Genomic DNA, 27,275 nt, shown 5'->3' on the forward strand with positions numbered 1-27,275 from the left:
TCCTGCTAGTGACTTTTATATTTGACTCAGGTGTGTTGAAGCAGAGACACATCTAAAACCTGCAGGACACCAGACCTTGAGGCCTGGATTTGAGGATCCCTGATCTAGATGGTTAGCACTGTGGCTTTTTGTTTGCTACACAACAAGGACTATGCCATTTGACGTTTCAACGGACTGTAACAGTTGTGAGATGTACAGGGGAAAGGTTGGTTCAGTGGCTTCAACCTAACTAGCTAACATAATTTTTCAGAGAACACTATTTGGTTTGGTTACTAAAAGGATAAATATTTCCTATGGATGCAATCTGTGGCTTAATTAACATGTGCAAGGCTTAACCAAATGTTGGGTAGGCAACATGAGTTTTTAAAGATGGAGCAATAGTCAATAGAGTTTTAAGCTGACAAGCAGTTGGTCTAACTCTAAACTGATTCTTTCCTGTTTCTGTATAGTGCATGATAATGTTCCAACATTTCCCTGTTAAGCTGTGAACACAGCTGACATTGATAACAAAATTAATACAGTAAAATTATCACAGGATTACCTTACTCTAAGGTTTCAATAAAATATCATATCAGATGCTATGGAAAGTGACAGCCTCTGTGGCTGCAAAATGAAGTGCCAGAATCACTTAAGAGCCAGAATCTTCAGTTACTCTAGTTGCCAACTGACGCTGGTTCACAAAGTCCCCTTGACTGTTAAAATGTAAAAGTCTGTGTTCCAGTTTTAGTGAGTGGTGTCTGATAGGCATTCTCTGCTCCAGTCTTGTGTCGCCATGAGTTTGTCTTTATGCTTTGTGCTTGGTGTTAACATCTTTCTGCTTAAGATAAAGCCACACAGCCTCCCTGTACATAGTCAGCAGAGCTGACTAGCACAGCTATATCCAGACCTGTTTTCTGGCTGGATATTTTTCTTTGCCATATCATTCTGCAAGTACACACCCACACCTTCTTATTTTTGGGCTCTGCTTTGGTGCAAGCTATGTTACTGTGCTGCATCCTGACATCCTGCCCAGTCAAACTATCACAGCTGAATTATAAGAATGCAGTCATTTATACACTGAAAAACATGCAGGTATTTCACAGATTTTAATGAGAAGCGTGACTTAGAGTTTTAACTCCATTCTGTGAAGCATGTTTGAGCTGGCTGTGCTTGGTGTTTTTTTAAGGAGTTCATGATGGTTCACAACCATACAACCATATAATTTACACATACAGAGAGATGAAAAATTGAAGGAAAAAATATCAGATGTCTTAATAAGAAATTGGGCCACCATGTGCCACCAGAAAAGTGCACCTTAGCATTGATCCTCAAAGTCTTTGGTCTAACACCATTCTTCCAAAATATTTTCCATCTTGCCAGCAGAAGGTTTTGGCACGAGCTTATGGAGGACCAAAACTGACATAACAATACCTGAACTGACATAATTAGAAATAAAAGCAGATATATATATATATATATATATATATATATATATATATATATTAGGGGTGGGACTTTAACGCGTTAATTTCGATCAATTAATTACGGGGAAATTAACGCGTTAAAAATTTTAACGCATTTTAATCGCACTTTGCACCGTGGAACGTTTCTCAGTGCGCGAGTTCCCGGCATACAGATTATATCGACGCACAATGTCCAAATTAGGGGCCGCATCCTGCGAAGGACCCGGCCCACGTCTTTCGCAGCCAACGAAGACCGCAAAGGCCGGAAGTGAGCAGCTAGCCTTCATATCAGCTGCCGTCACCTCTGCGTAGCTCATGTCGCCTAGCAACCGTGAGTGCGAAGCACAGCTGTGTAAAAGCAGCTGGTTAAATGGAGAACGAACTTTTTCTCCTTTTTGTGGTTTAATTTTAAGTCTTTAATTCAAAATAAGCTGTTAAAACAAGCATAACACATTTCAACATCAAGGAATACAGCTGAGCTAATGATTAATTTCCAACTATAACAAGTGAGACATTAATGTTGAATAAAACTATCCAGTTTGATGCTTAACTTTAATTTCAGGAGTTTGCTTATCACAGGAGGACTCCCACCCTTCATTGGTCTGTGTAGTAGACTGGTGGGAAAATGAACAAAATTTTGAAGTTTAAGCTTATGTATATTGATTCATTCATCAACTAAACTTAAATTAATCATTCTCATGTCAAACATTGAAATGCGATTAAAATGCGATTAATTTCGATTAATTAATTACAAAGCTTGTAATTAATTCGATTAATTTTTTTAATCGAGTCCCACCCCTAATATATATATATATATATTATATATATATATATATATTTCAGCTTTTATTTCTAATTATGTCAGTTTTGGTCCTCCATATAAGCTCTAAACAACTGGGACAGAGTTCCTAGCACTTTTTGTTCCATACCAAAATTCATAGCAAAGTACGAATGGGGATCTTTGGTGAGGTTTTTTTTTTTTTTTATGAAGCATAGCAATAGAATAAGATAGAGAAATTATTGGCTTTCTGTGTTTCTATCTATTAACAACAGACTGTGCTTATAGCTGTTATACAGAGTTTAGCTACTGCAATTGTTTCACCCTCCCATATGGAAACAGGGAAGAGTGGATGTAGTAACCACTGTCAAAAACTGAAGACAAATTCTACAGTAATTGCTCAATGTAACAAAATAATTTTCAAGTTTCAGAAGCAAATATGAACTCTGATTAGGGACAAAAACATTAACTTATGTCAGACTCAACTCAACAACCAAAAAGTAAAAGTAAAACCAAAAAGTACACTGAGCAAGTGTGAATTACCTCCTGTCTGTTAGATTACAGTTGTGAAGGCATCCACTGCATTAAAAAGTGAACTTATATTTTAAAGAAGGACAAATCATTCAGACTCTATTTCTAAGCTCGAGCTACCCGTCAAATCAAGTTTTTGTTTGCTCCATTAAAACATGAGGAGACACTCATCTGATCTAATCACTAACTCGTGGACATATATCAGATCATTTTAATATGTTAATACTTCCAGGTTCATCCCTATAGATACAATGGTGAAAAAAAAAAGCTTTACATTCAAGTTTAGTAGCATCTTAGTCATCTAAAAAGGATGGCAATTGTTTTTTTTAAATGAAGTTTAAAGGAAGTGAACCAGTTGTTCACGGCTATGTACGACAGATTATATGGACCCTTTGCTGTGGTACTACTGGGAGTGTAGGACTGCTCTTTACCGTGATGGCCTGGAGCCTCTCCTTCAGCAAGTCAGCTTCTTCCATGTTCTACATGAGAGACAAAGCACATGATAGTTAATGAACTACACAAAGAGGTGATGTGGCATGACAACAGATACAGCTAAAATAAATTGACTGAGCTTTCACAGCTTTCCTTTTACATTAAATAGTTTTGCATATGCAAAGGTAAACTCATACTTCAGTTAGTTTATGGAGATGTGGCTGCAGAAGAGTATTTGCATTTATATTTAGTGTTTATGTGTTTTTGTTAAATACCTTTTGATGTTTATTTACACACCTTTCAGTGCAGTTTTAATACTGTGATTAATCTACCTCTACAGTTTTCCAACATTTACCTAAGGCTAAGAGTTTCTGGCTTCTGATTGGTTGTGTGAGTCACACGGGAAGGTGGAATATGGAAGTTGTAATTTATAATACAATATAAGTGTGGAGAATTAAACAAAGAGGCTGCTGATAAAATGATCCATCTCTCAACTAAAATGAGAAATGGTAAATGGACTAGTTCTTATATAGTGCTTTTGTACTCTGAGCACTCACAGCGCTTATACAACATGTTTGGATTTACCCGTTCACACCCATTCATACAAGCACTTCCATGTGTAACTAGAAGAAGAAGAAACAGCTACACATGTAAGAAACACACGCATTCATACTCCAACGCTTGCGTCGGAGAGCAACTTGGGGTTCAGTATCTTGCCCAAGGATATTTTGGCATGCAGCCCAGAGCAGCCAGGTCTATGATTATGGTCTTTTAGTTGAGAGAGAATCAGTGGCACATAACAAACCCTCACGTTACACATATTTTATTGTCGTTAAAATGACAGAAGTCTAAACAGCAAATGATCAGGCACATCTTTACTTAAATCTAAAGTACATACTATTAAGCATTAGTAAGGTAAATAATTCATCATTTGTAAAGGATTATGCAATTTAAAAACAAAATATAATGAGAGGGTGGAGCCGTAGGGGCATAACTGACATTTTGTTCAAAATTGAGATATGTATATATCAAATGAAAGCTCTTGATGTGGTCTATCTACTGTCAAAATGGCAGAAGTAAAATATTATCAGAAACAGTTATTCAATAAAAAATGAAAAGACTTAACTCTGAATGCACACAAGAAGTTGGTGCCAAAAGGGCGTAAGTGTATTTACGACAATATTTTTCATTAAGCATTGTGTCATCAAGTAAAAAGAAAAGATGCTTAAAAACAAAACAAAAAAAAAAAAAAAACTAAAATCAGTATACAAAGTAAGAGCAAACTATGGTCATTTTTTGTTCTGGCACTCCTGTAAAGTTGGTGAAATGTCACTTATGCCCATATGTCTCCAAGCCCTCAATAAATGGTTTAATCTTTATATATATATATATATATATATATATATATATATATATATATATATATATATATATATATATATATATATATATATTTGGGGTGGGACTCGATTAAAAATTTAATCTAATTAATTAGGATGAGTTGGGGCCTGATGTGGCAAAATTCAGCCATTCCCTCCTCACTCGATTTTGAGAATCATCTCACTTCGGCCCTGGAGATCTGGAGTTACTGGAACAATGTTTGTGCATGTCCCATGTTCTGAGTCGAAGAGCTCCTGGTTTGGTTGGGCACCGCTCTATTTTTTTTTAAGATACTGGATTTGACCAAGGGCTACTGGCAGATTCCCTTCTTTTCAGAGTCCAGGGAAATAGGGCTTTTTCCACTCTGTATGGCTTGTACCATTTTTTGATGCTTCCTTTCGGCTTGTTTGGGCCCCCGGCCACATACTACGCCTGCATTCCGCATATGCTGCTGCCTATCCATAGTGACACCTAGGGGGAGCATGTGCAGTGGGTAGCCGCTGTGCTTGAGTCCCTGAGACAGCAGGGGCGCACAGGGCAACTGGAAGAAATGCGCAGTTGGATGGAAGAAGGTACAGTATCTGGTGTACCATTTTGGAGGGGCCCTTTTAAAGAGTAGCTGGCAGGAGAGTGGGGAGGAGCAGAGCTCGGGAAGATGTCGCATACTCAACAAAAAGTGGAAACACGTAAATGCCAAGAAACAAAGAGATGAGTGAAATGTTTAATGTGTCTATGGTGTGTGTTGGGGATCATACAGACAAGAAAAAAGGAGGACTTGTCCTCCTTTTTTCTTCCTGGTTTTCAGAAAACACAAAAAACTGAACCAAATGTTAAAAATATGATGACTGAAGCAAAATAAAATTTTCATTTAAAAATGACGTATACCATTATTTATGTTATAAGCTTTAAAACACTACCACAGCATCATTACACAATCCAAGATAAGAAGTGGTGCTACATAAATAAAATAAAATTGAATTGAATTTTCAGTACACAGAATTTTCATCACAAAAAAACATGAAATCTGAACAGGATTTTTTTTTTTTTTTTACTGTGAAAACCACAAACATACTTAAGCTATTTTTTATAACTTCATGTACAAATTTAGCAACAACAACGTTATATGCAACTATTTACATTATAACACAAGCAATGCCTCAATTGCTTTTTGGATAGCTATTGATAGAACAATCAGGTGTCATAATAAGAGGCCACTGTCACAGAGCGTGTGACTAGGTTAGGACCTCGAGGCAGGACATGGCATCGCAATGTTACACCTTTATTTACTGGTAAAATCAGAATTCACATTACAAAAACAGTGGGCTGGCTGGGAGCCACAAAAACAAAAACTCTAGGATTTCTGAGAAATAACAAGGAACTCATGGACACATGAACACACAGCGAGCAGGGAACCATTGGCAATGACACAATGAAGAAGAGAGGAGAACTGAGGGTTTAAATACACACAAGTAGTGAGAGTGGAAACAGTGGGGAACAACAGGTGAACCAAATGAGACTAACCACCCAAGTGAAGCAAAACTGAACACAAAGCACACAGGACAAGGAACTGTCAAAAATAAAACAGGAAGTGACCAAACTCAAACTGGCCTAGACTGAGAACAACTAGTGGAATACAATCATAAAGAATCTAAACCAAAAACAACCTAAGGAATAAGTTGCAGAAATCTAACACCAAAACTTGAAAGTCCAAAAAACACAGCATCAGTTCAACCCCAGGACCATGACAGTCACACAAATTATTTGTGCCACTCCAAAAATCAGCTCCTGTCTACCAGAGGACAGAAGGGCACATCACAGGGCTGACACTTCCAGGTGTTTCACTCCTCCTATTGTACACCTGGAGACAGCCATTAGTCTGTGTCTGCCTTTGGTGGCTTTTTAGCTAGCATCTGCAGCATTCAGTCTTTTTACTTCTTCTAAGCGTGCAAGCTTTCTACGTTTATCTTGGATTGCTTGTAGTCTGGCTAGGTTCTCTGACTCAAATTGTGTCAGCCACTGTTTATTTTCAACCTCTAGAATTTAAAGTTCTGTTTCTTCCCTTTCTTGTTCCTCCAATACTGCTAAGACCTCCTGAAATGCAGCAGCTTCAGCCACAGCTTCTATTCTTTTAAGTGAGCACATGCTAGAATGAGTAGAACCACATTTTGATTGGTGAGATAGTGGTCTAGATAAGGAACCTGTTGAATCTAAGATTGATCCAACATCAGGCCAAGTTTCATTTTCATTTGCTTTATGGCCTTGAAGCTGACTCCCTGTTCTTTGAATTATAAATTCTGAGGGTGATATGCACATGTCGACTCTGCGTCGTAAGTCTAGTTCAGGGGTTTGGGCTTGCCGTAACTCTTCATAAATGGCCTTTACACTAGAACAAGTGTACTTCATGTTCTCAATAAGCTCATTCAGTTCATCGTCAGAGGCATCATTGCTTAATAATTCCTTGCCTATTCTTGCTTGACACCTCCACGTTGTAAGCCCTTCAATCTCTCCTTGAAGCTCTCGTCCCTTTTCTGGTAGGGTTCACGTTCTTTCACTTCTTCATAGTTTCTGCTGCAGATTCTGTGCTTGTTGTTTCAGTTTGGGTAGGCATTTTGAAATTTTTATGGCAGGTCTCAGTGCTTGTGTCAGACATGTTGGGATAATGACTGACTGTGTAGCTATTAAATGTATATTGAGTTCCTTTGGCTATGTGTGCATGAAAGCTACAACAGACTTAAGCTGAAAGGCTTGCGAATATGTAGACACTGTAGACATCATTATTACATCAAATAAATCTGAAATCACTTACATTTTCTTTTAATTTAACATTAACTTCAGTTTTCTAAACAAAATGAGAACAATGGAAATTATTTGGCACAAATATATGAATAAATGTTAAATCACTGCAGGAAAATCTTCAGAAATGCGTTAAATCACCTTTCTTTACTTAAAGGGTTTTATGTCAGTGTAGTAACTCCTTTAACAATTCACTGACGGTGCCCTTTAAACCTGTAACAATTATGAATGCAAACATATTGTACTTATCGCCCTACTGAGAACAGTATACAAGGTTAGCAGATATGAGTCCTTAGTTGTAGTTTCCAAGCTGAACCACTTCTCACACCACCTTAACTTGACTATTGTGGTAGAGCACTTCCTGGTTTTGGCCTGAAAAATGTACAGCTTAAACAGTCTGACTAGCATTGTCTGTAATCGCTATGCCAACGATACGTTATGGACTCTGCTTATCTGTTGCACCGGATGTCCGTTGCGTCATCGCTGGCTGTGATGCCCTCCTGCAGTCAATGAGAGGTAAAATTTTCTCTCATTCTCCCACTAACCTCAGTAGCCGTTACTCCTCGCAAGACACATTACGTTGCATCTTAAAGTTCCTTAACAAGACAAACAGACTGCAACAAGAACTTACTGTGCATTATGACACATTTGAAATTGAAACAATTTAAACTTAAATTATATACTTATGAAATCATGTAAAAACATAAAGCAGTCAGCATCATGAACTTCACACATACAACATTACTCAACAGCATTTACACAGGCCATGGAATGAGTCCTGACAGTTGTTTGCGCTTATGTGCCAAATAACAGTTCAGACTACCCACCCCTCTTGGAGTCGGTGGACAAGGTGCTTCAGGATGCTCCATCCAGTGATTCCATCATCCTACTGGAAGACTTCAGTGCTCACGTGGGCAATGACAGTGAGACTTAGAGGGGCATGATTGGGAGGAACGACCTGCCTGATCTGAACCCGAATGGTGTTTGATTATTGGACTTCTGTGCAAACTACAGTTTGTCCATAATGAACACCATGTTCGAACATAAGGAGGTCGATGATCGATTTTGTAATTGTATCATCAGCTCTGTTGCGGTATGTTCCGGACACTCAGGTGAATCAATGGGGAAGGCTAGACAGACCTAGACACACCTAAAAGCATTGTGAGGTTGTGCTGGGAATGTCTGGCAGAGGCCCCAGTCCACGAGATTCTCAACTCCCACCTCTGGCAGAACTTTGACAGCATTCCTAAGGAGGCTGAGGACATTGAGTCTGAATGGACCATGTTCGGCACCTCCATTGTTGAGGCTGCTGCTCAGAGCTGTGGCTGCAAGGTGATTGGTGCCTGTCACGGTGGTAATCCCTGAACCAGGTGGTGGTCAACAGAGGTGAAGGGAGCCATCAAGCTGAAAAAGGCATCTTATCGGGCTTGGTTAGCCTGTGGGACTCCGGAGGCAGCTGACGGGTACCAGCAGGCCAAGCAGGGATGATGCGTCCATCACTGGGGGTGAGGTGACTAAGGTGGTTAAACAACTCCGTGGTGGCAGGGCCCCTGGGGTGGATGAGATTCACAATGAGTTCATGATGGTTCCAGATGCTTTAGGTCTCTCTTGGTTGAGATGCCTCTGTAACATTGCGTGGAGATCTGGGGCAGTGCCACTGGATTGACAGACTGGGGTGGTGGTCCTCATTTTAAGATGGGAGCCTTCCTGGTAAGGTCGATGCTAGGGTGATGGAAAAAAGGGTCCATCCATTAACTGAACCTTGGATTCAAGAGGAACAATGTGCTTTTTGTCCTGGCTGCGGAACACTGGACCAGCTCATTATGCTTTTGAAAATATTCAAGTGTGCATAGAGTTTGCCCATCCAGTCTACATTGTATCACAAAAGTGAGTACACCCCCCACATGTCTGCATATATTTAAGTATATCTTTTCATGGGACACTGACAAAATGAAACTTTGTCACAATGAAAAGTAGTCTGTGTGCAGCTATGACAGTCTTCATGTAGCACAACAATTCGTCTTTTAAGATCCTCAGAGTTCTTTGCCAGGAGGTGCCATGTTGGAACTTTCTGTGACCAGTATGAGAGAGTGTGAGAGCTGTACTAAAAAAGTGAACACACCTCCTCCCTATGCACACCTGAGACCTAGTAACACTAACAAGTCACATGACATTTTGGAGGGGAAATGACAAGCAGTGTTCAATTTGGACATTTACGGGTGTAGTGTCTTAGGGGTGTACTCACTTTTGTTGCCACTGGTTTAGACATTAATGGCTGTATATTGAGTTATTTTGAGGGAAGAATAAATTTACACTGTTATATAAGCTGCACACAGACTACTTCTCATTGTGTCAAAGTGTCATTTTGTCAGTGTTGTCCCATGAAAAGATATACTTAAATATCTGCAGAAATGTGAGGGGTGTACTCACTTTTGTGATACACTGTACGTGTTTTTTGTGGACTTGGAGAAGGCATTTGACCGTGTCCCTTGGGGTGTCCTGTGGGTGGTTCTGCAGGAGCATGGGGTGCCTGGCCATTCAACCATGGCAAAAGTTTGGTCCGTATTGTCCGGCAATAAGTCAGACTTGTTTCCTGTAGGTGTTGTACTCCATTAGGGCTGCCCTTTGTCACCAATTCCTAGGCATAGCCGAGTGGTGGAAGGGTTCCACCTTGGTAGCCTCAGAGTCTCATCTCTGCTTTGTTGCGGATGATGCGGTCCTGTTGGCTTCATCAATTGGTGGCCTTCAGCTTCCAGTGAAATGGTTCACAGCCAAGTCTGAAGCAGCTGGCATGAGAATTAGCACCTCTAAGTCTGAAGCCATAGTCCTCAGCTGGAAAAGGGTGGAGTGCCCACTCCAGCGCAGGGACAAGTTGCTGCCCCAGGTGGAGGAGTTTAGGGTCTTGTTCATGAGTGACGAGAAGGGATTGGGAGACTAACAGACAGATTGAGGCTGCGTCTGCAATTATTCAAATGCTGCACTGGTCTGTCGTGGTAAAGAGGGAACTGAGCGTGAAGCGAAGTTGTCGATTTACCGATCAATTTTCATGACCTATGGTCATGAGCTTTGGGTAGAGAAATGAGCTTCCTCCAAAGCGTGGCTGGAGATAGGGTGAGTACAGCCATTTTGGAGGGGCTCAAAGTAAAGCCGCTGCTCCGCCACATCAAAAGAAGCCAGATAAGGTGGTTCTGGCATCTGACCAGGATGCTTCCTGGGCGCCTCTTGGGTGAGGTGTTCCAGGCATGTCAAAGAAGGCCTCAGAGCAGACCCAGGACAAAATGGATAGATTATCTCTCTTAGCTGGCCTGGGAATGCCTTTTTGGGGGCCAAAACATGCACAAAAACTTAGACGCATCAAGTCTGGTGAAAATTTACATATTCCACTGGACTCAAACATGGACTCTAGAGCACCACCTATGATGAACTACTATGGACACATTGTTTGATCTACATCAGGGGTCTCAAACTCCAGGCCTTGAGGGTTGGTGTCCTGCAGGTTTTAGATGTTTCTCTGCTTCAGCACACCTGAGTCAAATATAGAAGTCATTAGCAGGACTCTGGAGAACTTGACTGCATACTGAGGAGGTAATTCAGCTATTTGACTCAGGTGTGTTGGATCAGGGACAGATCTAAAATCTGCAAGACACCGGCCCTCGAGGCCTGGAGTTTGAGACCCCTGATCTACATGAATGAATTTTAGTACAGATTTGTAACATCCCAGCACATAGGTCTATGGGCCTCATGAGCTAAACCCAAAGGGTAGTCTGCATTTTGAATAAAAGATGAAATTTTGGCACCAAATGTAACATTTCCATTTACTTTTTCGAAGTAAACGGAAGGTACTCACCATGCCACCTGGTGTGAACAGGAAATGCTGTAACTGAAAGAGAGATTGTCCAATCTGCACCAAGGTTTTAATGCTCTGATCATTTAATATGGCAAAGTGGCTCCACAGCACCATTTAGAAATGTTTTAAAAATTAGCCCTGGTGCTGCATTTCAGCTATTATCTGAAATTTTGCAGCCTCTTGTAACATCCTGAGATGTGCAAAAATGTATCTTGGAGCAATATGAGAAAACCAACAGGAAGTCGGTCATTTTAAATTTAAGGTGTGATTTTGGGTGCATTTTTCTTTTTTTTTTGCCATTTTCAGGCCTTGTACTTTAATGAACTATAAATTCTATCAGATCAACATGATCTTTGTTGAATTCAGTCTCAAGATCTTAGTGATGTTAAATTGCTTTTTTGTCAAAGCTCATGTTCATAGCAGCACACTAAGTTTTAATCATTTGTAACGTCTGAAATATACATTGTACAGTATGTCCCAAATTTCACATGTATGGAGTCTGGAGACATATATATGCCAATATTAGGCCACACTCATAATGCCGCCTGGTGGCAACACGAAATCAGCTGTAGATTGATAATCATCCCATGAGCATGGAGGAGGCAGCAAACCTTCTAGCAATGTGCCATCTAGGAGCAGTTGGACTACCTGTGTAGGATCCAGGTATAACCTCATGCTACCAGTAGTGAAACTGCCCCTGGCCAAATGCAAAACTAATGAAAAGCAGTCAGAAAAAATGAGGAGGGGAAAAAAATGTTAATGGCCTCCACCTGTAAAATAATTTCTGTTTTGGGGGTTTTGTTGACCCTCTGGTACACCTGTTAATTTCATTAACACCAAAGCAGCTGAAACTGATTAATAACCTCCTATGATACTTAACTGTCCACATTAGTTTAACTGACTTGATGCTATACTCCGATTTAAAAAAGTGTTTCTTTAATTTTTATTTATTTATTTATTTTGTTTGTGCAGTATACATTACAGGGGTTGGACAAGGAAACTGAAACACCTGTCATTTTAGTGTGGGAGGTTTCATGGCTAAATTGGACCAGCCTGGTGGCCAATCTTCATTAATTGCACATTGCACCAGTAAGAGGAGAGTGTGAAGGTTCAATTAGCAGGGTAAGAGTGCAGTTTTGCTCAAAATATTGCAATGCACACAACATTATGGGTGACATACCAGAGTTCAAAAGAGGACAACTTGTTGGTGCACGTCTTGCTGGCGCATCTGTGACCAAGACAGCAAGTCTTTGTGACGTATCAAGAGCCACGGTATCCAGGGTAAAGTCAGCATACCACCAAGAAGGACGAACCATATCCAACATGATTAACTGTGGATGCAAGAGGAAGCTGTCTGAAAGGGATGTTCGGGTCCTAACCCGGATTGTATCCAAAAAACATAAAACCACGGCTGCCCAAATCACGGCAGAATTAAATGTGCACCTCAACTCTCCTGTTTCCACCAAAACTGTCCGTCGGGAGCTCCACAGGGTCAATATACATGGCCGGGCTGCTATAGCCAAACCTTTGGTCACTCGTGCCAATGCCAAATGTCAGTTTCAATGGTGCAAAGAGTGCAAATCTTGGGCTGTGGACAATGTGAAACATGTATTGTTCTCTGATGAGTCCACCTTTACTGTTTTCCCCCACATCCGGGAGAGTTACGGTGTGGAGAAGCCCCAAAGAAGCGTACCACCCAGACTGTTGCATGCCCAGATTGAAGCATGGGGGTGGATCAGTGATGGTTTGGGCTGCCATATCATGGCATTCCCTTGGCCCAATACTTGTGCTAGATGGGCGCCTCACTGCCAAGGACTACCGAACCATTCTGGAGGACCATGTGCATCCAATGGTTCAAACATTGTATCCTGAAGGCGGTGCTGTGTATCAGGATGACAATGCACCAATACAGACAGCAAGACTGGTGAAAGATTGGTTTGATGAAAGTGAAGTTGAACATCTCCCATGGCCTGCACAGTCACCAGATCTAAATATTATTGAGCCACTTTGGGGTGTTTTGGAGGAGCGAGTCAGGAAACGTTTTCCTCCACCAGCATCACGTCGTGACCTGGCCACTATCCTGCAGGAAGAATGGCTTAAAATCCCTCTGACCACTGTGCAGGACTTGTATATGTCATTCCCAAGACGAATTGACGCTGTATTGGCCGCAAAAGGAGGCCCTACACCACACTAATAAATTATTGTGGTCTAAAACCAGGTGTTTAAGTTCCATTGTCCAACCCCTGTAAATAGTTATATTACTGATTTGTAGTTGTGATATGGCCCTATATCAATGAAATAAAACTGAGATTTTTTTTGACAGTAGAGACCTGATTTTCATACAATGGTCATGCCATAAATATATGTTATCAAAAATCAAATTTTTTCATTTCTACCTTTGACAAGGTAATGCCAAAACACTGCATCATACAACAAACTGCTCTTTCCTCCCATTTGCTTGGTCACATTTTTTTGAAACAACTAATTATTGATCCAGCAGTTTATAGCTGATGTAGCCTTTGCTAATATGGGTGTATTTTGACAACATGTCCACATTATTGAAAGAGCTAGTTTGACAAAATTTAATTTCTGGGCTACAAAAATGTTGTCACAAGGATCATGAATCTCAGTGCACAAAAGTCCATAAAAATAATGGATACCCACAGCCATTAAAATAGCAGCATTTAAATATTGACCATTTGAACACTTAAACAAGCACAAATAACTATTTTATTATATAATCACTTGTTTATCCTTTGTGTAAATTTCACTGACATTAAAATTGTCATTTTCAAGACTGACATGGGCCAGAAGGCAGCAGACATAAAAAGTGAACATAAACATACAAATTCAGATGGGGCTTATTATATCAAAGTGAACACAAACTTAAGATTATGTGTAATAAAAGATTGAAGGCAAAATAGGTGTAATTGAAATCGATATTGGACCATCAGGTGATGGTCCAATAAAATCCTGGCTGAGCAGTCTGGAAGAAGTGAAAATGTACTTAATCACATTATGACACTACATCAAAATAATGTATAACAAGTTGGATTTTCCATTTGTTAATCATTTATTGATCTATTAATTGATTGATTGATTGATTACTGAAGGACATTGAAAGCCATGATCCCCCCCCCCCGCCACACATACTCACACACAAAAATCAGCCTAGGCCTATTGCAGCATAATTAAGGGGTGGTTCAGGGTCACCTGATCCAGCCCTAACTATAAGCTTTATCATAAAGGAAAGTTTTAAGCCTAATCTTAAAAATAGAGAAGGTGTCTGTCTCCCGAATCCAAGCTGGGAGCTGGTTCCACAGAAGAGGGGCCTGAAATCTGAAGGCTCTGCCTCCCATTCTACTCTTAAATATCCTAGGAACCACAAGCAAGCCAGCAGTCTGAAAGCAAAATGCTCTAATAGGGTAATATGGTACTATAAGGTCTTTAAGATAAAATGTGGCCTGATTATTCAACATGTGAGAAGAAGAATTTTAAATTCTATTCTGGATTTAACAGAGAGCCACTGAAGAGAATCCAATATGGGAGAACTATGCTCTATCTTTCTAGTCCCTGTCAGTATTTGCAGTATTTTGTATCAGCTGAAGGCTTTTCAGGGAGTTTTTAGGACAACCAGATAATAATGAATTACAATGGACACATACTGGTCAAAAAATTGTGGGGCCCAGTATAATAACTTCAGTTTTATCTGAATTTAGAAGCAGGAAATTAGAGGTCATCCAGGCCTTTACACTTTTAAGACATTCCTGCAGTTTAACTAATTGATGTGTGTCATCTGGCTTCATGGATATTATCTACATAACAATGAAAATGTATGCAATGCTTTCTATTAATACTGCATAAGGGAAGCATGTATAGTGTAAATAAAATTTGTCCTTGTACAAAACGCTGTGGAACTCCATAATTAACCTTCGTGGGTGAAGAAGGCTCATCATTTACATGATTAAATTGGAGTCAAACCACTGCAATACAGTACCTTTAATACCTATGGCATGATCTAATCTCCGCAATAAAATGTTATGGTCAACAGCATCAAAAGCTGCACTGAGGTCTAACAGGACAAGCACAGATATGAGTCCGCTGTCAGAGCCTGTAAGAAGATCATTTGTAACCTTCACTAATGCTGTTTCTGTACTGTGATGAATTGTGAACTCTGACTGAAACGATTCAAATAAACCATTTCTCTGCAGATGATCAGTTAGCTGTTTTACAACATGAATTTTTGAGAGAAAATGAAGGCTGGAAATTGGCCTAAGTAAGACAGCTGGGTCAAGTGATGTTTTTTAAGTAATCGTTTAATTACTGCTACCTTAAAAGCATGTGGTACATAGCCAACTAATAAAGACTGATTGATCAAGATCATCATTAAGCTTGGAGCATTAATAAATGGTAGGACTTCTTTGAACAGTCTAGTAGGAATGGGATCTAATAAACATGTTGATGGTTTGGAGGAAGTAACTATCGATGTTAAAGCAGAAAGATCAATTAGTGAGAAAGAGGCTAAACAAATACCAGCAGTAATTAAAGCATCTAAACATGAAGATATGTTTTTGAGATGTTATGAATAATTTTTTCTCTAATGGTTACAATTTTATTTGTGAATAACTTCACAAAGCCATTACTAGTTAAAGTTAAAGGAATACTCAGTATAACAGAGCTCTGACTCTTTGTCAGCCTGGCTACAGTGCTGAAAAGAAACTTGGGGTTGTTCAGATTTTCTTCAACTAGTGAAGAATAGTAAGATGTCCTAGCTTTACAGAGGGCTTTTTTTTTTATCAATAGAGAAACTGACTCTTTTTCCTGGCTAAATAAAGATCTTCTAAATTAGTGACACATCATTTTCTCATCAGCTTACAGATTATCTGCCTTAAGATGCTCGTGCAAAAAACTCTTGTAGCCATACCCAAAACCCAACCATTTTGATGTTAAGGTGTGATTTTTTTGGGGGCTATTTTCACCATTTTCAGGCCTTCTATTTTAACAAACTTGTCCTAGGGTGTTCAACCCAGTGAGACCAATATCACTCAGCATCAGCTAGACAAGTGGGTTTTTGAAGGTTCTGTAGAATATTAAATGGTGTACTGTAGCAATGCTCCAAACCATAGCGCAGCTTGACTGCGGCTTGACATGCGCTCGGGTGCAAGGGTCCTATAATCACTGCTTGAAGCTTTAATTAGGCCCAAGACTTCCAAAGTGATCATCAAGGAGCCTATTTGGATTCATTAGCTTGCAAACAAAAAAATGGTCCATGAGGGATGCCCTCCTCGAAACTCAAAATACATTGCACCTATGGGAACCCTCCCAACATAAACTTAGTCTTACACCCATGAAATTCAGTACACCCCGAGATTATATAAATACAAACAAAAATATATATTCTGGAAATGCTGCACAACAAACAGGAAGTCTCTTGGATTGAAATTTGTAAAGTGCTGAGTCAGCATTTTTGCTTACGTTTTAGTTTAACAAACTCATCCTAGGGATCACAACCCATCTATCCATTCTCTTTGGCTTACCCTGTTCAGGGTCGTGGGGTGGGGTTGCTATCCCAGCTGACACAGGACAAGAGGCAGGGTACACCCTGTACAGGTCACCAGCCTGTCACAGGGCTTATACAGAGACACAGACAATCATTCACACTCACATCTATGGGCAATTTAGAGTGACCAATGTGGGATTGAAATGTGTAGCAGGATTGTATCACTGAAGGTGTTTGCTTATGCTTTATATCAGTAATCATATAATATAACCTTTGTTTGATACCAATAAGCATCTCATGTAACATACACCAGAGTGAAAAACAAGAAGAGTCTGTGTCCTTACTGACAGTACTCCCTTATCCTCAGTGAACAACAGGAAACGACACTCTCTTGAGTGAAGGTAGCTGTTTTATGATCAGTGTTTTTAAAATATAGGGGTTGACTGCCATATAAGGAAGAATTTTACACCATAGCCACAAGGCAGGGGTGAGAATACATAAGGGGACAGTACAGAAAGAATAGTTGGACTGTCGGACTGCGCCTAGGATAGTCAGGGTAAGGGTGACAGAGTCTCCAGATCTGTAATCAATTGCTCATATATTCTGCTCTGCTTTATATTAAAACTCTTGATAAACTGTACATGTTTAACTCGGGAGGGACTCACCAAGAGGAAGGAGGTAAATCCCAACACCAATTAACCTAACCCCAGTAGCTGCATGTCTTTGGACTGTGGGAGGAAACCCACGCAGACACGGGCGAAAACATGCTAACTCCACACAGTGAGTCCTGGGCCAAGGTGGAATCTAACCCAGACCTTTTAGATGTCATGTAGCTGTGAAGCAGCAGTGCTAACCACCACACCAACGTTCTGCCTAGGAGCTTGACCCACTGACACCAAAAAAAAAAGTATTATCTAAACAAGTTCAATCAAAAGTTATTGCAGGTTTTGTAAACTATTAGCTGGTGTTCCCAAAGCAACACTCCAAATTTGGTTTTCATTTTTGTGTATCTCACCACGAAACGATATGTGTAATCATTCATGTTTACTTTGCCCAATTTCACTCAGATTTTAAACACATGTACTTAACAAGCCTGAACCCATAACTGGAGAAAAAAATGGAAATTGGAGCAATAATGCCCCCCTCAGAATCAATCAAAAAATTTTAGGCATCACAATTTTGTCTCTAAGAAAAACATGAAATTTTGGTACAAACACATCATTCTGATCAAAAAAGTCAGAGACAACCATGTCACATTTTACAGCATTGCCATTGCGATGCCCCAAATGCCCCGTATTATTGCAATGGGAAAATCTGACATTTACATAACGAAAAAATTTAGTTTTTTCATAAATGTACAAAATTTTGCACCAACATTTAGTAGATTACCATTATCAAAAAGTCAATCACACCCATGTCATATTTTTCACAGTGTTGCCTGTCATAGTTAGGCTGTGGGGCAGGCAGGGCTGGACCTCAATGCAGGATGCATGAGAACAAAGTGGAACAGCTTTATTGCTGAAACTCTTTGACAATGTCCAAAATACTAAATCCCCCAAAACAAAGGTCAGGTATTAATCCATAATGCGACACACTTGGAAAGTCAAAATGGGACGCACACACAGATAGGAAGGATACACAGACGATGAGGCAACAAGGAACCGAAGAATGCTGAGACGTTAAATACACACACACACCAGGTAATCAGGGAAAGCGACAGCTTGGGGATGATAAGGCACAGGTGAAGAAAATGGCACTGACACAAAGGGAGCAAGACTGAACACAAAGCACATGGGACAAAAAGCTGTTAAAATAAAACAGGAAGTGACTAAACAAGACACAAAATAGCATACACTCTGGGTAAAACAGACAAAAGAGACTCCACACCACAAGGGAAGGACACTAAGGGAAAACACATGGAGAACTAAACTAAAGCTATGGGAACGGAAACCTAAACACCACACACAAGGAAACAATGGGAAGGGAAACAGAAAAGGGCCAAGACACAGGGACAAAACAGACACAGGAATACAGACACAAACAAAGGGAAACCAGAATAGTACAAATAACTAATAACTAAAAACAGAATACAAAACTACAGCAATCCCAGAAACTGAACTATAAGAAAAACTAGTAAACTCAACCAGATATAACAAAAAACAGAACTTCACCAAAACAACTGAAAACACTGGGCTACCGGGCCAGGATCATGACATTGCCTTGTAAAATCTATCATTTCTATCCTATGGGTATTCCATACAATGCAGGCAAGAGAGCATGCTTGGCAACAGTTTAAAGGGCTACAACAGGAATCTTGGCCAGAAGATTGAGCTATAGATGCCTTTTCAAGATAAATCCCAGCAAAGGATCAAAAAGGGAGAAGAACACTGTGGCCGATGGTCAGTCTTTACCTGATAATGTAAATTGTATGAACCAAAAAATTGTGAAGACACTACAGGTGCAAACAGGTCCCCCTAAAGGATGTTGGGACCTGAAACCACCCAAATTTGCTGACGACACCACAGTGGTCAGAATCAGATTAAGGGGAGATGAGGCAGCCTACAGAGAGAAGGTCCTGAACTTGATAGTTCAGAGAACAACCTGGCACTGAACAACTTGAAAATCAAAGAAATCATCATTGACTTCAGGAAGCGCAGGACTGCTCCAGCCCCCTCTCTACATCAATGGCGCGTTTGTGGAAAGGGTCCACACCTTCAGATTTCTCAGTGTACTCATCTCTGCTGATCTTTCTTGGTCAGATAATATCACAGCTATTATCAAGAAGGCTCAGCAGTGACTTCATTTCTTGAGGGTCCTCAGGAAGAACAATTGGACTCAAACCTGCTGCTGACCTTCTACCACTCATCCATTGAGAGCCTGCTGACATACTGTATCACAGTATGGTACAGCAGCTGCACTGAGACAGACAGGGTGAGGCTTCAGAGGGTAGTCAAGACAACACAAAGAATTGTTGGCTGCCCTCTTCCCTCCCTGATGGACATCTACACCTCCCACTGCCTCAGCAGAGCCAAAAACATCATCAAGGACAGCTCACACCCTGGCTTTGAACAATTTGACCTGCTGCTCTCTGGCAGGCGCTACAGGTGCATCAAAATCAGAACAAACAGACTCAAGAACAGCTTCTTTGCCAAAGCAATCACCACCCTTAACTCACACGCTAACCTACTCTAACTGTGCAATACCCACATCTCTGTGCAATATTACATATTATATATATAATATATAATTTTGCAATATCAGTATTCATTCACCAAAGTGCAATACTCATCCATCTTCATTTTAATATGCATATACTTACCTATTTATTTATTATTTTATATAATGTATATTTTTTAAACATTCTACTTTATTTTCTGTATATTCTTAGAAGTTTTAGATTTTTTAGAAAGTGTGACTTTCTACTGCATGGCAGTGAACAGGAGTGGCCCTCCAATCTTATTTTACATTCTGTATAATGAATAAAGGCATTCTATTCTATTCTATTCTCATTGAGTGTGTTTCTTTTCAGCCAGAATATGCAAGTAGCCCAGTGGAGGTGAGCCAATATACGTTCACAAAGGAACACATATTGGAACACATATTGGTCCTGCTGCTGGTCTAGTCCATTCTACAGCCCTCCCCAGCTCTCCTCATGTAATGGCCCATTTCCTATTATCTCCTCCACGCTGTTGAGACAAACATTAGAGGTAGGGGACTGCTAGCCTTGTAAGTTGCTGTGCTAAGAAGAAATTGAGGTACAACGTGAAGTATAAATAAACCTTGCTGATAAGCTGATCTCAATGCCAGCCCACATCAGATGATGTCTCAACTGATTATCAGGTGATGTTTCAGCTCATACCGTTTTTTTAATCTCATACAGGGATCTGCAAGTGGCTTTGCAATCCACTTCCATCCCAGCTCCTCCTTTCATGTGGAGTCTAACTTAATAATTGTTATAAATTATATTGTGTGTTGAAGATCTTCTTGCTGCTCTCTTTCCATTTAACCTTCCTCTTGTGTTAGTTTCCTGTTATTATCACTGATGTTAGCTGGTCGGTTTTGACCTGTGTCCTGAATCAGCCAAAAAAATACAGTTAAACCAATGGTTGGTCATTCAGTTTGTTTCTAACCACTTGGTTACCTTGTTAGGCTTCCTTATCCATGAAAAGATTGGTTTTAATATTTTTTGGTGTGCCCCTGCAGCTGCTTTCTTTTAAGAGCATACCTCTCGCTTTCAGTCTAAAAAAAAATGGTAAAATGAACCTCAAGAGAATTCAATAAATAAATAAAAGGTTGTAATGTTACTTTAATATGACTAAAAATTATTAGAACATATCACCTTTTTTATATTAACTATAGTAACATCTAGGGTGTTATGGGTCAGTTTTGACCCATATATATTTACTTCTACACAAATCCTGAGGAGTTTTTTTCCTTTCAGAAATAGATAAAATATAAATATAAAATATAAAATTAAAAGCAGAACAAGTTTCTAATCAACAATGAAAGAGCTCCTCAGTGCAGCTTTTGATACTGTTGACCATAACATTTTATTACAGAGATTAGAGCTTGCTATAGGTATTAAAGGTTAGAGTTAGGGTTAACTAACCCTATTATCAGGCTGTCCTAAAAGCTTCCTGAAAAGCCTTCAGCTGATCCAAAATGCTGCAGCTAGAGTACTGACAGGGACTAGAAAGAGAGAGCATATTTCTCCCATATTGGCTTCTCTTCATTGGCTCCCTGTTAAATCTAGAATAGAATTTAAAATTCTTCTCCTCACATACAAGGTCTTGAATAATCAGGCACCATCTTATCTCAAAGACCTCATAGTACCATATCACCCCAATAGAGCACTTCGCTCTCAGACTGCTGGCTTACTTGTGGTTCCTAGGATACTTAAGAGTAGAATGGGAGGCAGAGCCTTCAGCTTTCAGGCCCCTCTTCTGTGGAACCAGCTTCCAGCTTGGATTCAGGAGACAGACACCCTCTCTATTTTTAAGATTAGGCTTAAAACTTTCCTTTATGATAAAGCTTATAGTTAGGGCTGGATCAGGTGACCCTGAACCATCCCTTAGTTATGCTGCTATAGGCCTTGTCTGCTGGGGGGTTCACATAATGCACTGTTTCTCATTCACCTTATTTACTTTGTTTATACTCCACTCTGCATTTAATCATTAATTGATATTAATCTCTGGCTCTCTTCCACAGCATGTCTTTCTCTCCCCTCAGCCCAACCGGTCGCGGCAGATGACTGCCCCTCCCTGAGCCTGGTTCTGCTGGAGGTTTCTTCCTGTTAAAAGGGAGTTTTTCCTTTCCACTGTCGCCAAGTGCTTGCTCATAGGGGGTCGTTTTGACTGTTGGGTTTTCTCTGTATTATTGTATGGTCTTTACCCACAATACAAAGCGCCTTGAGGCGACAGTTTGTTGTGATTTGGCGCTATATAAATAAAATTGAATTGAATTGAATTGAATTGAGCTCATGTCGAAGAAAGTGGAACCCTGTCTTTCACCTGCTAAATTTCCGGGGACAGCCAGGGCATGGTTTTGGGTTTGTGCCCATCATGACAAATTTCCTTCTGACAAGTCCTTGTCCAAGGTTATAGATGGCAAAGAAATTATGGCACATGATATTGTGAGCTCACAGTCCAGTGGTCATATCAAGGGCCACACATTTTTCTTGATTTTTCTCGGGTATGTCACTCGCAGGTTTACCTGGTAAATCTGTAGATTCCATGCATGGCTGGTTTTTGCATCATAGACTGTCCAGATTTTTATGCCATATTTTCCTATTGAAAGGGATATAACAGTTATTTGTTGTCACCTCTGGACATCAGTGGAACGAGCTGCACCCATCTCTCCCAGACGTCCCTGATGGAAGCAAGCTTGTCAGATTTTACTGTAGTATCTCTGTTGTCAAATCTAAAGACTCTTGATATCATTGGAAAGGTATGAAGTGGCATTGTTGTCCAGAATATATTTCTGCCTGTTGACGTGTCTCACATATTATCACTAGCCTCATTGATGGATCTGTACCCTCCAGGAAGAAGAAGAGCACCACACATCCAAGTACTCATCATTCCCAATGTACACTTTTTTTTTCCTTCAAGGTTTTTCATAGCAATGATGACTTATACTTGTCACAGCAAACCTTGCCATCCCAGAGGTCATTTTGATGACATCTGAAGCAGCTTTCCTGCCCATATAAGCCAAGAGGTTGTACTCCAAGAGATGCTACCATTTCTTGTATGTTTCAGCGGGAGCAGCTTCAGCACTTGTGACCTCCTCATCAGATTCATCAGATGTGTCTGTGTGTGGTTGATACTCAATATCATGATCCTCATCAGAAAGTGGCTCAACTTTATCACTATGATACAGTGTGTCTTCTGCCTCACCTTCATCAAAGATATGAGCTTGGTTTATTGTAAATCTTCTCACTTTGGCATGCTGCAAACTGGAGATGTGCACGCTACAAGTAACAAACTAAACTGCCTTGCTCTATACATGGCTGTACATGTCCATCTGGGTGATCTAATCAGTCTTTGGAAGCAGAGTATGAGAGGCTATAAATACAAGCAGTAGGGATAACGGGGGATGTTTGTCCAGGCAAGGAGATAAACCTAACTTCTCTCCGACAGTGTTAGTGGGGTCACATTGTGTTTATGATTTCAGTTCTGACACAAATTATTGTTTTATAATCTGGGTGAAAACTGACCCTAACGCCACAAAGGTCATTATTTTCATCAGAGTATTTTAAAATTTAATGAAATAGATTTTTGTTTTGTTTTGTTTAAATGATGGTTCCTGACAAAGTCAAAAGCCTTGATGCAAATAAAAAAATTTAAATGGTACTTTTATGCATTTAAAACCTGAAAATGGGTCAGTGCTGACCCTAACACTAGAGGGAGAGTAAGCAAGGTCCCAGAACAAAGCATTCTTACCACTTATACCACTGTATATGGAAATACCAATGGATTTGTTCATTTGTTACACTGGTCCTGACTTAACTACTTTTTACCATAATAGTTGCAGTAAGATGGTTTCTCTTGTACTTGTAATCTTGTACTTCAATAATGATAGAAAGCTATCTGATAAACTGGAGGCAGACTGCCCTTTCCAGGATGTCTTTCCCTATCTCTCTTTCTCCCTACTTTCCTGTCACTCTTCACGGTGCCCTATCTAATAAAGGGAAAAAATATCTTACAAAAAAGCAATATAATCAGCTTCAGCTGAAAAGTTAAATGAAACAATCAGAAGCTGAAGAGTATAGAAAACTGAAATAATAATTATCTGGTTTTAGACATGCCTACAACAAAGTCTATTATGATACGTGCAGGGAAAACTATAGGGCATAAAAGTCAATAATAAATTAACAGTCTAAACATGTTTCTAACATTTCAAGTAAAATGGTTGGATGTCTGATAGTGGTGAGAAGAAGTTCAAAACTGATGACACCAGGTGTTATAAAAGATGGTTTAAATGCATTATTATTGTGTGATTTGGTCTAGTGCTTCTGAAAAGAAACACAAGCAGCTCAAATTAAAGTAGCACATTGTGCATTGCAATGTTCTTACAAAACTAATGTAAATGAGATGTTTGGTACCCTGGGCTTGCTAAGTGTTAGCAGAGCATATGCTGATCTCTTTCTACGTTTAATCAGAAATGTACTAGAGACAAGATTACAGAATGTATTATATGGAAGGCTGTTTCTTAATTTAGTCAAAATAATTATCAGGTATGATTTGAAAGACAAATTTACTTACCAAGCTATGACATGGTGGAACTTGTTTCTAGTTCATATTGTACATCAGAGTACTAAAGATCAGTTTAAATGTGTATTTTCAAACCAGTAATGAGTGCATGTGCTGTGTGAATATGAAAGGAAACACAATCTTTATCTTTGAACTAAGAATGTAGATGGGATATCTACATAAGCATTTTACAGGTCTGACTTTTACTATGAGTATTGAAAGTACTTTTTACATTCACCAATTCAAGCTCACATTCAAGCAGTGGTTTCTATCATGTGATTTTATGCATGCACATGTATATGGATGCATTGGGGCAATGTAGGGTCAGTATCTTGCCCAAAGACACATTGATATGTGCAGTAGAGGAGCTGAGCATCAAACCACTGACCTGATTAGTGGATGACCCTGAGCTAGGCTCCTGGGCTCCACTGACAAGTCAAGTAAATAGCACAGATTGTCTTATTAAAACCTTGGGTTCTGGCATTCATGTGTATCTTACTTAGACACATTCAATTCAATTCAGTTTTATTTATACAGCACCAAATTTGAACAACAGCCACCTCAAGGCACTTTATATTGTAAGGTAAAGCCCCTACAATAATACAGAGAAAACTTTAACAGTCAAATGAGCAAGCATTAACATTGAGAAGGAGTGACAGAGGGAAAGAAAAACTTCCTTTTAACAGGAAGAAACCTCCAGCAGAACTGGGTTTGGGGGTTGGGGTGGGGGCAGCCATCTGCCACAATAAGTTGGGGTTGAGGGAAGACGGGACAAAGGACATTCTGTGGAAGATAGACAGATATTAATAATAATTAATGATTAAATGCAGAGTGGTGTATAAACACAGAGAGAGTGAAATGAGGTGCCTGAAGAAGAAATATTCAGTGGGATGCCCTCAGCAGGGGCTGGATCATGTGATCCAGCCCCAACTATAAGATTGATCAAAAAGAAGGTTTTAAGCGTAAGAGGAAGTACAGAGGGTGTCTGTCTCCTGAACCCGAACTGGGTGCTGGTTCCACAGAAAAGGGGCCTCAAAGCCTCCTATTCTACTTTTAAATAACACAGGAACCACAAGTAAGCCTGCATTCTGAGACTGAAGTGCTCTATTGGGGTGATATGGTACTATGAGGTCTTTAAAATAAGATGGGGCCTGATTATTGAAGACCTTGTACTGTATGTGAGAAGAAGGATTTTAAAATACATTCAGGATTTAACAGGGAGTCAATGAAGAGAAGCCAATATGAGATAAGTATGCTCTCACATACCACCCACCTAAATACTGTTGCAGACCAAGCACATCCTGCCATAGCAACAACACCCCAGACAGCAGTGGGTCTCTTTTGGCAAGAGAATTCACCCCAAAACCTGCAAAAACTGCTCAGAAAACTCCACCTGATGCCAAACAGACCGAGCATCCCTGGCATTCACTAGAATAAACCGAGTCCTGATGATATCTAGGTAATTTCAAACTGCCACAAATTTGTAAAAACGACCTCTACTTCATTAGTGTTGCCTCCCTTCAACCCTTAAATGTGCTGAAATGTTGAATGTAGACTGAAATAAGTGGGAAGGAAAAGGCACTGGATGAATGGTTTTCTGGAGGAAAACCATTCATACAACAGCACATATGTGTGTCCATGTACATACATTCATCACACCCAGATCTATGCCATTTCCTGTCAGCTTGCAGTCAATTGCAAATATCTTCATTTTTGTATTATTTAATAGCAGAAAAATCTTGCAAGATGTAGTGATTCCTTAGCTGCCCTTAGTCTGTGCCAGTCCACCAGTAAGCATCGACTAATATGGGATGTTGCACACAGCCAACAGCTTAAAGGAATTAAAAGATTATAGAATCAAGAGACTCTGCACTTCATTCTAATTCCACACATATCACATTACTTCTAAGTAACTGACTGATGGTAGAAAGTTCTCTATAACACACTGGTGAGCTCTATACATAGTGTCTTGTCTGACAGAAGAGTATCTACCTGTGAAAGCCATATAGCTTCAAAGAGATAATGTGGAGACAAACACAAACTGTACAAGGATACAAAGGTCTACTCACCAGATTTGTGCTTTGTGTATCCTGCAGTAGAGTGTAGATATTAGAGTTCACTCTTGCAGTGTATACTGCATTACCGAGCCTGTGGTTTTGTCAGGAGACTGTGTAGGCTGAGCGATTTACTGAGAAGATTTCTTCCCTCCCTCCCTCTTTCTCTCTCTCACTCTCTCTGTCTTTATCTCGTCTCTACCAGTCTGTCACAGAACCCAGCCATGTGACAGAAATACCACTGCCAAACAGTTGCTCCACACATGTGCCCCCCCCCCCCCCCAAAAAAAAAGAAAATCACCTTGGATTCATAAACAGTGAGCTTGCACCTAATGATTTTGAAAGATTTTGATTCTCTATCTGCAGTCTGTATACTATATATCTCTAGGACTATCACTGAGAGAGCAGTGAATTTGTAGTATTAGAGAAGCATGGCCAATTAAAAAGACAAAGGAAAAAAATCAAAGATTTCCATGATTGATGAAACTGAAACAATAGCTACAAGGATGAAACCAGAAAAGGAATACTTTTCCAAAGTGTTTCCTTGGGACTGAAATAGATTTTAAAAAATAAGCCTTCTTTTAGTCACCAAGTAGCTGGCAGAATGACATGACATGCTACAATTAAGGCATTTAGTCTCGTTTGCCTACTTGTTCAGATTTTGGATAAATTATTTCAATGCCCAAAATTGTTCTAAGAATTTAATTTGCTTCTGTTGCTGTTTAAGAAATCTCAGACTTCCCAGAGCTTGAGAGTCTTGGGGGACTTCA

General features: G+C 39.8%; 1 protein-coding gene across 1 annotated transcript in view; it reads right to left on the bottom strand.

Moving 5' to 3' along the window:
- Positions 1 to 26,652, bottom strand: part of palmdb (palmdelphin b) — a 96,177-nt gene extending 69,525 nt beyond the window's left edge. Inside the window, exons 1-2 of the mRNA XM_030756798.1 lie at positions 26,521 to 26,652; positions 3,183 to 3,230 (exon numbers count right to left, since the gene is read on the bottom strand). Of these exons, the coding sequence (XP_030612658.1) occupies positions 3,183 to 3,227 (45 nt within the window). The 5' untranslated portion in view covers positions 3,228 to 3,230; positions 26,521 to 26,652. The remainder of the gene's footprint in view (positions 1 to 3,182; positions 3,231 to 26,520) is intronic.
- Between the last annotated feature and the right edge of the window lie 623 nt (positions 26,653 to 27,275).

This window comes from Archocentrus centrarchus, chromosome 20 (assembly GCF_007364275.1).
Source record: "Archocentrus centrarchus isolate MPI-CPG fArcCen1 chromosome 20, fArcCen1, whole genome shotgun sequence".
In the NCBI taxonomy this organism is placed as follows: Eukaryota; Metazoa; Chordata; class Actinopteri; order Cichliformes; family Cichlidae; genus Archocentrus; species Archocentrus centrarchus.